Source organism: Pteronotus mesoamericanus, unplaced genomic scaffold (assembly GCF_021234165.1).
Source record: "Pteronotus mesoamericanus isolate MK-2021 breed Mesoamerican mustached bat unplaced genomic scaffold, CSHL_Meso_final scaffold_165, whole genome shotgun sequence".
Classification (NCBI taxonomy): Eukaryota; Metazoa; Chordata; class Mammalia; order Chiroptera; family Mormoopidae; genus Pteronotus; species Pteronotus mesoamericanus.
In genome coordinates this window covers 7642237-7656849 of record NW_026555307.1, presented here as the reverse complement: position 1 = coordinate 7656849, position 14613 = coordinate 7642237, and the positions used below count along the sequence as shown (strand labels likewise).

The 14613-nt window shown below is 39.0% G+C and overlaps 1 protein-coding gene across 1 annotated transcript in view; it reads right to left on the bottom strand.

Moving 5' to 3' along the window:
- LOC129083212 (zinc finger protein 420) overlaps positions 1–14613 on the bottom strand; it is a 367495-nt gene that overhangs the window by 327423 nt on the left and 25459 nt on the right. Inside the window, exon 5 of the mRNA XM_054589068.1 lies at positions 13570–14450. Within this exon, the coding sequence (XP_054445043.1) occupies positions 13570–14450 (881 nt within the window). The remainder of the gene's footprint in view (positions 1–13569; positions 14451–14613) is intronic.

The following is a 14613-nucleotide window of genomic DNA, read 5'->3' as shown; positions in this document are numbered from 1 at the left end:
CAAATCCCAGAGTAAGTAGAAGGAAGGAAATGATTAAGATCAGAGCAGAATTGAATGGCATGGAGACTGAAAGAACAATCCAAAGGATCAATAAATCCAGGAGCTGGTTCTTTGAAAAGATAAACAAAATTGACAAGCTTTTAACCAGACTCATCAAGAGAAAAAGAGAGAGGATCCAAATAAATCAAATCAGAAACAAAAGAGGAGAAATGACAACTGATACCACAGAAAGACAAAGGATCATTTGAACAACTATATGCCAAGAAATTTGAAAACCTGGGCAATATGAGCAAATTTATAGAAACATATAATCCTCCAAAACTGGGTCAAGAAGAGGCAAAAGCCTGGATAGACTGGTAACATCTAGTAAAATTGAAGCAGTAATCAAAAAACTCCAGACACACAAAAGCCTTGGGCCGAACAGAGTCACAGAACTTTACCAAACTTCTAGAGAAGACTAACCCAGATTCTTCTCAAACTATTCCAAAAATCCAAGAACAGGGAAGATTCCCATACTCTTTACGAGGCCAGAATTATCCTAATTCCAAAACCAGATAAAGATACAACAGAGAAAGAAAACTACAGACCAATATCTCTGAAGAACATAGATGCTAAAATCCTCAACAAAATATTGGCAAACCGCATCCAGCAATACAATTAAAAGATCATACACCATTATCAAGTGGGATTCATCCCAGGGATGCAAGGATGGTACAATATAGGGAAATCAATAAATGTAATACACCACATAAACAATACAAAAGACAAAAACCACATGATCATATGAATAGATGTTGGAAAGCATTTGATAAAGTACAGCACCCATGTATGATAAAAAACACTCAACAAAGTGGGAATAGCAAGATCATGCCTCAACATAATAAATGCCACATACGAGAAACCTACAGTCAACATCATATTAAATGGGCAAAAACTATAAGATTTTCTTCTAATATCAGGCACAAGACAAAGGTGTCCATTTTCGCCAGTTCTATTCAAAATAGCATTGGAAGTCCTAGCCACAGCAATGAAACAAGAAAAAGAAACAAAAGACATCCAAATTGGAAAGGAGGAAGTAAAACTATCATTGTTTGTAGGTGACATGATAGTGTACGTAGAAAACCTATAGACTTTACCAAAAAACTACTTGATCCAATAAATGAACTTGGCAAAATGGTGGGATATAAAGTCAATATTCAGAAATTGAAGGCATTTTTTGTGTGTTTTTTTAATTTATTTTTTTTTGTTCAAATACATTTGTCTCCAACTTCCCACCACCACTTTCCCCTGCACCCCTCCCCCACCTCCCTCCCTCAATGTGAAGGCATTTTTGTACCCAAACAATGAAATACCAGAAACAGAAAACAGGGGAAATGTCCTATTTACTATAGTAACAAGAAAAATAAAATACTTAGGAATAAACTTAACCAAGGAGGTAAAGACCTACCTCAGAAAAACTACAGAACATTAAAGATTGAAAGAAATTAAGGAAGACACAAGTAAATGGAAGCATATTGGAAGAATTAACAACACTAAAATGTCCATACAACCCAAAGCAGTCTATAGAATCAATGCAATCCCTATCAAAATACCAATGACATATTTCACCAACATTGAAAAAATATTTCAAAAATTTATATAGGACCATAAATGACCCTAATAGCCTTAGCAATTTTGAGATAGAAGAACAAAGTAGGAGGGATCACAATACATGATATCAAACTATATTACAAGGCCACTGTAATCAAGAGTCTGGTACTGGCATCAGAGCAGAAACATAGACCAATGAAATAAAATAGAGAGCCCAGAGATAGACCCATGTCAATATAGTCAGTTGATATTTGACAAAGGGGGCAGGAACATGAAATGGAGTAAAAATAGCCTCTTCAACAATGGTGTTGGGAGATATGGACAACATACAAAAAGAAGAAATTAGACCACCAACTTACACCATACACCAAAATAAACTCAAGATAGATAAAAGACTTAAATACACTATAACAGTATATTTATAACAGTGTATAACAGTCATGCCACTATAAAAGTCCTAGAGGAAAACATAGGCAGGAAATTCTCAGTTATCCCATGCAGCAACATTTTCACTGATACATCCCATAGAGCAAGGGATATAAAGGAATAAATAAACTAAGGGGACTACACCAAACTAAAAAGCTTCTGCATGGCTTAAGAAAACATTTTTTTTTTTAATGGAAAGGGAACAAATCATATGGAAAACACTTTTGCCAATGATACCTCGGACAAGGGTTTGATTTCCAAAATATAAAGAACTCATACTACTCCACACCAGGAAGACAAGCAATCCAGTTAAAAGGGCCTAAACAGACACTTCTTCAAGGGGGACATACAGAGACACATGAAAAAAAGCTCAACATCACTAGCCATGGGAGAGATGTAAATTAAAACCATCATGAGATACCACTTCACACCAGTCAGAATGGCCATCATTAAAAAAATCAACAAACTACAAGTGCTGGTGAGGTTGTGAGGAAAACAGAACCCTAGTACACTGTGGGTAGGAATGCAGAGTGGTGCAGCTGCTGTGGGAAAAAGTTTGAAATTTCCTAAAAAAAAAACTACAAATGGAACTGCCTTTTGATCCAGCAATCCCACTGCTGGAACTACACCCTAAGAATCCTGAATCACAAATTCAAAAGAACCTATGCGCCCCAATGTTCAGAGCAGCATTATTTACATTAGCAAAATGCTGGAAACAGCTTAAGTGCTCATTAGTAAAGGAGTGTATCAAAAAACCGTGGTACATTTACACAATTAAATACTATGCAGCAGATAGAAAGAAGGAACTCCTACTTTTTGTGACAGCATGGATGGAACTAGAGAGTATTATGCTAAATGAAATAAGCCTGGTGGTGAAAGACAAATACCATATGATCTCACCTATAAGTGGAACCTAATCAACAAAATAAACAAGCCAGCAAAATAGAACCAGAGACTTGGAAATAAGGAACAAACTGACAGTGACCAGAGTTGGGGAGGAAGGGGGAGAATGGGGAAAAAATGGGAAGGGGCAAGCAAAGGAACATGAATAGAGGGATCATGGGCAAAGACAATGGGGGGGTGACTGACTGTGGGAGTAGGGGGCATGGGGTGTGGCTGATGTGGCTTAGTGGATTGAGTGCCGGCCTGTGAACCAAAGTGTTGCTGGTTCAATTCCCAGTCACAGCACATGCCTGAGTTGCAGGCCAGGTCCCCAGCAGGGAGTGCACAAGAGGCAACCACATGTTGATGTTTCTCTCCCTCTCTTTCTCCTTTCCTTCCCATCTCTAAAAGTAAATAAAATATTTTTAAAAATAGAATTAAATAAATAAATGTGCATATCCCCCCCCCCAGAAAAAGAAAATAAAAACAATACACATAAATGGAAGTATATACCATGCTCATGGCTAGGAAGAGTTAAAATTAACATCATTAAAATGTCCACACTACCCAAAGCAGTGTATAGATTCAATGCAATCCCTACCTAAAAATGATGTGTTTTTCACAGAACTAGAACAAACAATACAAAAATTCATATAAAACCACAAAAGACCACAAACAGCAATTCTGAGAGAGAAGTACAAAGTTGGGAGGATCATGCTACCTGATATCACGCTATACTGCAAATGTATAGTAATCAAAACAGTATGCTACTGAAGTGAAAGCAGACACACAGATTAATAGAACAGGATAGAGAGCCCTAAATAAACCCATACTTATATAGTCCATTAATATTTGCCAGAGGAGGCAAGATGATACAATGGGGTAGTGACAGCCTCTTTAATAACTGGTATTGGGAAAAGTTCAGATACATGCAAAAAATGTAATTGGACCACTTTCCTACTTCATATACACATATAACCTCAAAATGGATTAAAGACTTAAATGTAAGATCTGAAACCATAAAACTCCTAGAAGAAAACACAAACAGTCAACTCTTTGGCATTGCTCTTAGTAATATGTTTATGGATATATTTCCTCTAGCATGGAACACAAAGAAAAAAAATAAACACGTAGGACTACATCAAACTAAGGATGTTTTGCACAGCAAATAAAACCATCAACAAAATCGGAAGACGACCCACTGAATGAAAGAAGATATTCGCAAGTATTATATCTGACAAGAGGCTAACATCTAAAATATATAAGGAAGTCATACCAAAAAAAAAAAAAACAATCCAATTTAAGATTGCATAGAGGACCTCAGTCTACATTTCTCCTAAGAGGATATATAGATGGTCAAAAGACATATGAAAAGATGCTCAACATTACTCATATCAGAAAAATGCAAAAACCTCACATTTGTCTGAATAGCTTTCATCAATAAATCAACAATAAGTCTGTCAAGAATGTGGAGAAAAGGGAATCCTCATACATTGTTGGTGGGACTGTAATTTAGTGTAGCTATCATGGAAAACACTATGGATTCCCCCCACCCCAAATTAAAAGTAGATGTGCCACACAACCCAGCAACTCCATCTCTGGGAGATTTAGAGGAAGGAAATACACTAATTCAAAAAGATATAATGCACTCCATGTTTATTCTAGCATTATTAGTAATAGCCAAGATATGGAAGCAAAGTAGGTGTCCATCACTAGATGAGTGGATTAAAAAAATATACAGAATGAAATATTATTCAGCAATAAAAAAAGGATAAAAATCTTTTCATTTGCAATAAGATGGAGGAAACTAGAGGGTATTTGGCTGTGTGAAATAAGCAGAGAAAGACAAATACCATATAATTTCATTTATATGTGGAATCTAAAACAAAACAAATAAATTAAAAACAGACATATTTTATCGGGTGTGTGTGTGTGTGTGTGTGTGTGTGTGTGTGTGTGTGTGTGGTTTTCTGATATGACTTCCTTATATATTTTAGATGTTAGCCCCTAGTCATTTGCCATAGCTGTAGCACTGAAGAATTCAAGTAATTAGGAGTAACAGTGAAACAAACATATAGCCCAGCATTGCCAGGTGGGGTCTCCCTTATGATCTGCAATGTCCCAGGCCCAGGTAATTACCCAAAGTAGGCAGTACTAGGAAATGAAAAGCTAAAAGACCAAACAATATCATTTTTCCATGTAAATACTGTAGCATGAAGCACCTGGGGCTACTGACCAGCATAGGCATACTCTGGTCCTATTGTCTCAATTCCAGGTCTGTGTGATTAGAGGTTACCTGCATTTTTTAGTTGTAATTGCTCTTGAATGAAACCATGTTTTAAAATGTAGACCTTATTGTTCTTTAGGTTTGGTAAGGACAACAGATCAGAAGACAAAAAATAGTTTTGTGGATGAAAAGGGGGTCACATACTAAATCTGACAAGCTCAGGGGAAGCCTGTTTGGCGGCCTTGACAAACTCAGAGACCTAAAGTAACCATAGAGGATGATCTGAAATTAAAGCTTCCTAACTAAAAGCAAGTCATGATGAGTAGTCACATCCTAAGCATGCAGCTTCCTTGAAAAAGGTCAGTCTTTACCTTAGCTTAGCCTGTTCATTGTCTTCTTGCACCTATGATAACATACTTTTGGAATGTCTGTGTTATTTCCTTTTTCTAGACCCTTCAGGGCACAATCTCCCACCAAAGCAGAGACTACAGAACTCCAAATTATCTTGTTCTCTATATGCTGTAAATGTGAACTATCCTGTGCCCGCCAATGTAAAAGAAGTATGTGTCTCTCCATTTTGCTTTTTATCCAAATTCAGAGATTTTCTCCACTTTGCATTTTCCTGCCTTCCTAATCTATCACAAATGAATTTTGTGTAATTACCCTTATGTCTCCTTCAAAACTGCCATTCTCCAGAGCATTTTCTCAATCCATTGAGATTCTGCTTCCCAGCAATTGTCATCATTTTGGCTCAGATAAACTCACTAAAATTTTCTACAGGTTTGGATGCTTCTTACAGCAAGTTTATTAGCCATAGTTCCCAGTAAAAAGGCACACACCATACCACACAGGGCATGTGAAAGCACAGTAAGTTCAGTCATAGGGAGAGGAAAGAGCCTTTATTGTAGTTTTCACGGGAAGGAATGAGCAAGGCAGGCTAAGCAGGATTTTGGAATTGGCTAGTTTGAATCATTTCAGTGGGCTCCAGGTGTAGGTATTATCCCTATTTGTCTGATACCTTGCACTTGGGTGGCTAGGGAATGGGAATAATGGCCAAAATATAAGGGAGAATAAGAGCCTGATAAAGCTGGCAGCACAGAAATAAGGACTCTGTATTGATTAGATTGCATATGAAAGGTTCACTCACAAGAAAATCACTTGCTAAATTTGGGGATCTATTTAACAAGGCAATCCCGCTTAGCAAGATCTCAGACATCATAGTCAAATTAAAAAATAAAACTAGAAAATGTGGTTAATACAGGCAAATTTAAATCTTCTTTAGCTTCTGTCTGCTCTCCACACTATTGTGGGTATGGGTCCTGAGGCAATGGTCTCTCCTGAGATCATCATTGACATTATTAATGAAATATCCTTTCTAACTTGAAAATTTTGGCAGCTTGTAGCTTAGGCAAATCATCATCAGGTTGCATGAACAGCTTTAGTGGATTGCCAGAGGGGCGTTCAACAGTGAATGAGTTATAATTAAAAATCCATCCTAGGTCTGACTTCCATCAAAACAGGGATGGGGCAAGCCTGAAAAGTGATAGAAAATGGAAGGGAGACATTTCTTGTTTAACGTGGTCTTCGTAAACCTTAATTTGTGAAATGTCACCACAGAGGGGAAGAAAAAGCAAATGAGGTGTCATCAGTGTATTTTGATATAAAGGGTTTTAGGGGCCAGGAATTTAGTTTAATGAGAGCTACTGGCAGAAGGAAGACTCATTTAGAAGGCCACACTGATTTTGTAATTTCAGTAAGGCTTGTTTTCATAGGCCAGTGTGGTGGTTTAAAAGACTGGCAGTCTTGGACTGAGGCAAGGCAAGTTATATTGAATGCCTTGTTCAACAGGCCAAGGTTGAATATTTTGAGTGCCTTTGTGGATAATGCGTGGAACTCCAAAGGGAATGAAGAGTGTTTTAGTGAGCCCACATACAGGCGTTATGCACTTGTGTGTCTATGTGGGGTGGGCATGTAAAAAGACCAGTGTAGGTGTACATCATGGTCAAGGCATAAGGAGTTACACCAGAAGAGAAGGGCTATGGTCTGATAAAATCTATTTGCCAGTGACTACAAGGATCAGGACCACTGTGGCATGGCACCCCAGCAATTATATTGACAGTGATAGGTCCTCCTGCAGAGTACATTGACTTGTCACCACATTGGCCATGACAGAACATAGGGAAAACCTTTTACATTCATCCAAAGCACTGATATTTCACAAGACCAATGGACATGCAAAATAGGATCTGGAGTGTCATATGAGAGGTTTTAGCCTGAGTTGTTAAAACTTGTACTTATCAACTTGAGCATTAAATTGGCGTCTAAACAACCTGAGCCTTGGTATAGGCAGAGACACATGTGACCATAATTTGTGTATTTGATGATGTCTAAAAGGCAAGGAATTACCCAAAGTATTTTTTATTACACCAAATGAGTAGGTCTTAAGTGAGAAACTACTGTTGCCATTGGCTGGATTCAATAACTAGACTATGGGTCCAGGATTGTTGACCAGGACATCCTCCAATGTCAAGAATACAGCAAATACTGCTGACCCTTAGATCCCATCCTTTATCAGTTTGATTACTGGCTTGAGCACATGCCTGAGTTGCAGGTTCAGTCCTTGGTTGGGGCATGTATGGGAGGCAACCAATTGATGTTTCTCTCTCACATTGATGTCTCTCTCTCTCTCTCTCTCTCTCTCTCTCTTCCCCGCCCAAAATCAAAACATATGCTCAAGTGAGGATTTTAAAAGAGAGCCCCTTAGCAAGCTCCATTGTGTGAGATGATGGTGCTACCATCCATAAAATACGTATGAACTCCATTTGCTGTTCACTCAGTTGATCCCAAAGGGCTCCCCAGGTAACCAAGGGGTCTTGGTAAGGGATGGTCTCTTCTAGTATGGTGGCATCTGGCAAGTAACTGAGGACAGAGGTTACTTCCTCCTGCAGGTAGAATATGTCAGAAAGCTCAAATCTGATGATATCCCATAGGTGCTCCTTCAACTTTAGCAAGATCTTAGTGGCCATACCAACCTTGCAGGTTACCATTTCCATGATGTAGAGCATAATAGGCATTGGATGTGGAGAGTCACAGGGTCAGGTCCTGTGACAGTCTCTGTTTCCAGGAGGCCCGGTATGCAGCCAGCAGCAATAGCTCTAATGGCATGTATTATAGGACTGAAGTGTGCAGCTTTTTGCACCAGAAATTCATGGGCAATTTATAGATATTGTAGGTGGTCCAGACTCAAAGAAGTATAACACGTGGTTACCAGCACTTCCACCATGAAGGAGTCTTTAGGAGGCAGTAGAGGAAGCAATGTTATTTGGTCTTCTAGACTGACTATAGGACTTTCTGTTGCAAAGAGCCCCTCTTCACAGTGATTTAAAGATGAAGACATTCAGGGGGCGAAAGACAAATACCATATGATCTCACCTATAAGTGGAACCTAACCAACAAAACAAAGATGCAAGGAAAATAAGACCAGCAACACTGAAAGAAAAAAGAAACCAACAGAGGCAAGAGGGAAGGAGGGAGGAGTGGGCGGGGAAAAGGAAGGGAAGGGTCAAGTCAAGGAACATATAGCAAGGACTCATGGACAAAAAGCCAAAGTGGGAAAGGATTGAGGGAGGGAAATGGGGGAGGGGGGCAGGGGAATGTGGTGGGGGGAAGGTGGAGACATATGTATTGGAAAAAAAATAAATTTAAAAAAAATTTAAAAAAAAATAAAATGGTGAAGGCATAAATAAGTTTTCATAATATTTGTAAACAGGGATATGTTGTCTCTAGAAGCCAAAGAAACCTAATAGGTGTTGGGTTTGCTTGAGAGTAGTTGGGGCTGATAAACTAGAAGTTGCCTTTTAACTAAGTTAGGGATGGAGCTGCCCTCAGCAGAGCAGATGAGGTCTAAGAATTCATATGAAATAACATGCCCCTGAACCTCATGTGGGGCAATAACCAATTCCCTCTCAGTAAGAGCAGTCATAAATGTTTGTATGCCCTCTGTCAGAGTATCTAGAAAATACCTTAATCTGAGAATGTAACCAATATAGTAGCATTCCCTAGAAATATTGTGACTTTTGGGTCTGATTCATATCTTGTCAGAGGCTGGGTATTATAGCCAAGCTAATTAGGTACCCTATGGACAACCAAGTTAAAATGTATTGTGTCCCTTCAAAGCTGAATGTGAACTGAGAGGTTGTTGAAATGGGTACTGAGTAGAACATACTAGCCAAACCTGTAACAGCAAAGTGTTTGGCAGTGGCAGATGGAATGGTGTTGGTTATTTCTCCCCCCTACCCCAGCTTCATTAAGGTATAATTGACAAATAAAATTGTATATATTTATACAATGTGGACCTGAGTGGTGTGGCTGAGTTGGTTGGGTGTCATCCCGTAGAGAAAAAGGTTGCAGCCCGGTCCCGGTTGGAGTGCATGCAAGGGGCAACCAGTTGATATTTCTCTTTCTCTCACACATTGATGTTTCTCTCCCTCTCTTTCTCCCTTCCTTCCCCCCTCTCTAAAATAACTAACTAAATAACTAACTAGATAAATAAAAAACTTCTTTAGAATATACAATGTGATTATATATATGTACTTATACATACACATACATATATATACTGTGAAATGATTCTCACACTCAGTTAACACATCCATAATCTCACAATTACCTTTTTGTTTATATGTGTGATAAGAACACTTAAGATTTATTCTCAGCAAATTTCAAGTGTATGATACAGTATTAACTATCATCACCATGCTATACATTAGATTCTATGTACTCATCTTACAACTGAAAGCTTATACCCTTTTGGTCATTTCAGTTATCCTGGGTCTTATTTTAATGGGTGGGACTATGGCATTAGGTAGTAGTAATCCACCGTAAGGTACCACTCATTCTTTCTAGGTTTAAGACAAGCCAAACTGGGCTGTAAAATGGAGAAAGAGTGGGAATAATTACCTCTTCTCTTAATATATCTTGTATACCGGATTTCAATTAGCAAAGGCCTTGTTTCAATTTATTTGGGGCCCTATCAGCAGTTTTAATGGGCTAAAGCAGATCCACAAGGCCCCATTTGGTAAGACCAAAGCTTTAATTTCATTCTAATAGGCCACATGACCAGTTAGAGCATCTATCCCAATAATGGAAAATCCAAACAGGGTTTGAAATATGACCACTGAAAAATTAGGTAAAGCTATTGTGCCAATGGCCTAGGTAAGGTGGACTTGTTTGCCTTTAATCTTATGTCCAGTGATGCCCCAAAGAATATAGTGAGTTCCTCCTTTAAATTTAGTGGGTTTTCTGGGAATTACCATAATTTGGAAACTAGTATCAAAGCCATAAAAGGTTACACATTGTGTGGTGATCAAAGGACCACCGCAGTTGTATAGGATTGGTTGTCTGTGGGTAATACCCGGAGTCCAAAGGGCCTGCTATATCACTATAAGGCTAGGAAGGTTGCCACTGACTCAAGTTAGGCAGTGGAGCAGTGAGTCCTACCTACACCTTAGGGATCTGGATTTGAGCAAGGAAGAGACTGGATACTCTGTAAAGTTTGTCACAGAAGAACCTGGAGCTCCTTGGGGTGTTATTGAGATGAGAAAACTGGAGAAGCCCAGATTGCAGTGTTACCAATGCCAGGTCTTCTGGTGAGGCTCTATAGTGGTCGAAGGCAGCCCTGGAAACTGAAATGGGTACTTCCTTCAGTAACAGAATCTATTAGTGGCTGTGCCACAGGACACCACAGGTGTTTTTCCAAACAGCCCTGAGGATCAGAATCTTTGTTGGGATAGAGACATGGGTACCAGCAGAAGAAATATTTAAAGATCTCTCAATCAGACATCTGAAGAGTACAGAGCTCAGCAAACCACACAACTGTTTTTTCACTCTCTAATAACTCCTCTTTCACAGGCAACCAACTGAAGGGTGCATATATTGTATAGGATCTTTCTTCTGAGCATTTCTGTAGAACAGGGGCCAATGCCTGGTGAGAGACACAACCAGCAGTCATTGTCTAAAAGCCATTCCCCTGAGCCTAGCATCAGTCACAGTTTATTATGTTGGAACTGAGACACATGCTTTCAAGACACACATGGATGTATCCAAGGCACACAACCCAGGGCCAAGGCACACAACCCAGGGCCACTTCAAGGCACTGAGGAACCGTGCCACATGCAAGGACCTGAAACACATGCTTTCAAGACACACATGGATGTATCCAAGGGACACAACCCAGGGCCACTTCAAGGAGGGTCTCAATCTCACAAGTAATAGGACAAAAGCCACTTTCTCAGGCCCTCTTTCCCAGAGCTGGTTGGACCCCATAAAGCACGACTAATCCTAATTGTCTTATGAGCCTTTATCCTCAGGACTAGAAAATTACTGGAAGTGCCCTGAAGGTGCAGAGACTCCAGGAACTTCTGAAAGAGGACATACTAGACCACAATGACCACCAGACCCTGCACCCAGAGATAACATCTAAAAAGTTGCAGCCTAACTGAAACATCCTGCTCTACAAACGCCCCATTACCCAATAAAACAAACTCAAAGCCCTAACCTCTCAGTGCTGGTGCCAGTGCATAGCTCCACACTAGGCCCTTTCCCTCCCTTGGGGAAATAAAATAAATCTTTCTCTCTGCACTTTCTTCTCTTTGTAAATTCTTTCACAGCCCGGTCACTGACCCCAACGAGCCCATCCCTAAACATCAATTCTCAAACCATCTGACTTAGGTTGATTAAGTCTATTACAGAGGCGCTACAAAACTCAGCAGATGAAGCACAGAGCAGTACAGCTCAAAGCACAACCTTACCTCAAGCAGCAGAGCCATCTCCTCAACTATTTAGAGTGTTTTGTACCCAGTAAGCTATGAGCAATAATAGAAAGATCTTAAGGTAGTGGTGGTCACTAAGTGTTAATGTAAGTCTAGTGCTGATGTGGTGGTGGGGAAGAAAAATATGGGGCTGTGTCTGCAGCAGTCATGGGCTAGATGTGTAAATGTATGCAGAAGTAGCATCTGTGGAAAAATGGATGGGTGTGGCAGTGAACCTATGAAGGGAAAATCTGGCCCTAAACCTGCCCACTGTTAACCAGTAGAAAAATTTTCATTTTATATCCTTTTGTAAAGCTTGTGAATTTCAATGGACTGAAGCATTAGACCAAAATACTCAGGGGATTTTTCTTTAAATATCCCTCAGAATTGTGGTTATATCAATAGATATGGAAAGCTATCATTTTTGTTTGAAAACTAAACATGGCCACCGTGTAAACTATTTGTCACCAAAGTCTTCCCCTTTAATTGCACATGCGTCTTGAATTTCAGAAAACATTAATTCACAACAGAGGCGGGAGGGGTAGAATGTGTTCTGTTTTTGAAACACTTCTTGTACCATTTTGTCATGTTTGTATTATATTTCAAAAGGCTTGAAAAGGTAAAATGTATGAATAGCTTAACTAAAGTAGAACTGAAATATTCATAATGCTCTAAACACACTGTAGCATACAATATGAAAGTTATGTTTTGTGATTCCTGTGCATTTTATTTTTATAATTATGAGCATTTTAATAAGATCATTTTAAAAACAAACCAAAAAGTGGTGGTGGTCATAGCCCACAGATTGCCCTGCCAGCTACACAAAGTAATTTGTGGTCACTCCACAAAGCTGGGATTGACCTCCCTCCCAATTTTATATTGATTGTTGAGGCTGATGATACTCCACACATCAAGAGATTGTGAAAAGTTTTTTACTCACAAATGGGCTGCGGGGGTAGAGCAGGGACTGTGCAAACATATCTGGGATATCTTGTGCAGGTGGAGGGAATAAATTGGCTTTTATAGTAGACAGGAAGTGGAACTGGATATGGGCTAGAATTTGCAAAATTTAAATTTCCCATTGGCTCCAAAGGAAGAGGGGCCTGTCCAGTTGTGGGACCAAAGTGGACAGAAAGATGATGCTTGGTGGTGGGGAGAAGGCAGAGACAAATGTATTTGAAAAAATAAAGAAAATAAATTAAATGAAAAAAAAAAAGATGATGCTTCAAAAGTCAATAGTCAAACATCAAAACTGGAGTCATATTCTTTATTACAAATATACTATTAACAGTTTATCAATTAATAAATTTAAGCACAGAGAAGTTAATTTGCCTAATGTCACATAATAGTAAATACTAGCCTTTTCTCATTCACCACATTTTCTAACCTGAATTTGTAAAATTCAATAAGGTTTGAGTTATGATAGAAACTCTTCAACGTTCATTATCAATTTTTTCAGCATTAAATGTTCTGACTCTGAATAAACTGAATATCAGGTCAAAGGAACTGCTACATTGACTATTTTACTCTGGCATGAAATCTGATGAGTTATAATAAAAGGCAGGTAGGTAAAGGGTCTCCTACATTAATTACATTAGATTATGAATTCTAAGATGTTGATTAAGGTGTGCAGACTGTCTAAAGACCTTTCCACATTCCTTACATTCATAGGGTTTCTCACCACTATGAATGCTATGATGTCGGGTAAGTTCTGAGACACGAATAAAGGCTTTTCCACATTCCTTGCATTTATAGGGTTTCTTGGCAGTATGAATTCGTTGATGTTGAGTAAGTTGTGAGGCACAAATAAAGGCCCTCCCACAATGTGCACATTCATAGGATTTCTCACCAGTATGAATTTGGTGATGTTGAAAAAGTTGGGAACCACAAACAAAGGCCTTCCCACACTCTCTACATTCATAATGTTTCATACCAGGATGAATTCTCTGGTGTTCAGTAAGTTGTGAACTACGAATAAAGGCCATTCCACATTCCCTACATTGATAACATTTCTCACCAGTATGAAGTCGCTGATGTTGAACAAGTTGTGAACGCAGTCTAAACGCCTTACCACATTCCTTACAACCATAAGGTTTCTCACCAGTGTGAATTCTCTGATGTCGAGTGAGTTCTGAGCCACAAATAAAAGATTTCCCACATTCCTTACAATTATAAGGTTTATCACCAGTATGAATTCTTTGATGTCGGGTAAGGTGTGCAGATTGTCTAAAGGCCCTCCCACAGTCCTGACATTCATAGGGTTTCTCATCTGCATGAATTCTCTGATGTTGAATAAGATGTGAGCCACGAATAAAAGCTTTTCCACATTCCTTACATTCATAGTGCTTCTCACCAGTATGAATTCTCTGATGTTCAGTAAGGTAGGAAAAATGACTAAAGACTTTCCCACATTCCTTACATTTATAGGGTTTCTCACCAATATGAATTCCTTGCTGTAGCATATGTCCTGAGCCATCAATAAAGGGTTTTCCACATTCTTTAAATTTACAGAGTTTCTCTCCAGAAAAAATTTGCTGATGTAGAACAAGAGATGTCTGCAGGCTGCAAGTTGGCATTTTTTCACAAGTCATTAATGCTTGCCCCAAATATCCATCCTGATTTATCTCTTGCTTCTCAAACTGGCCTTTGCATTCCCAGTCATCTCTGACACTGGAGTGT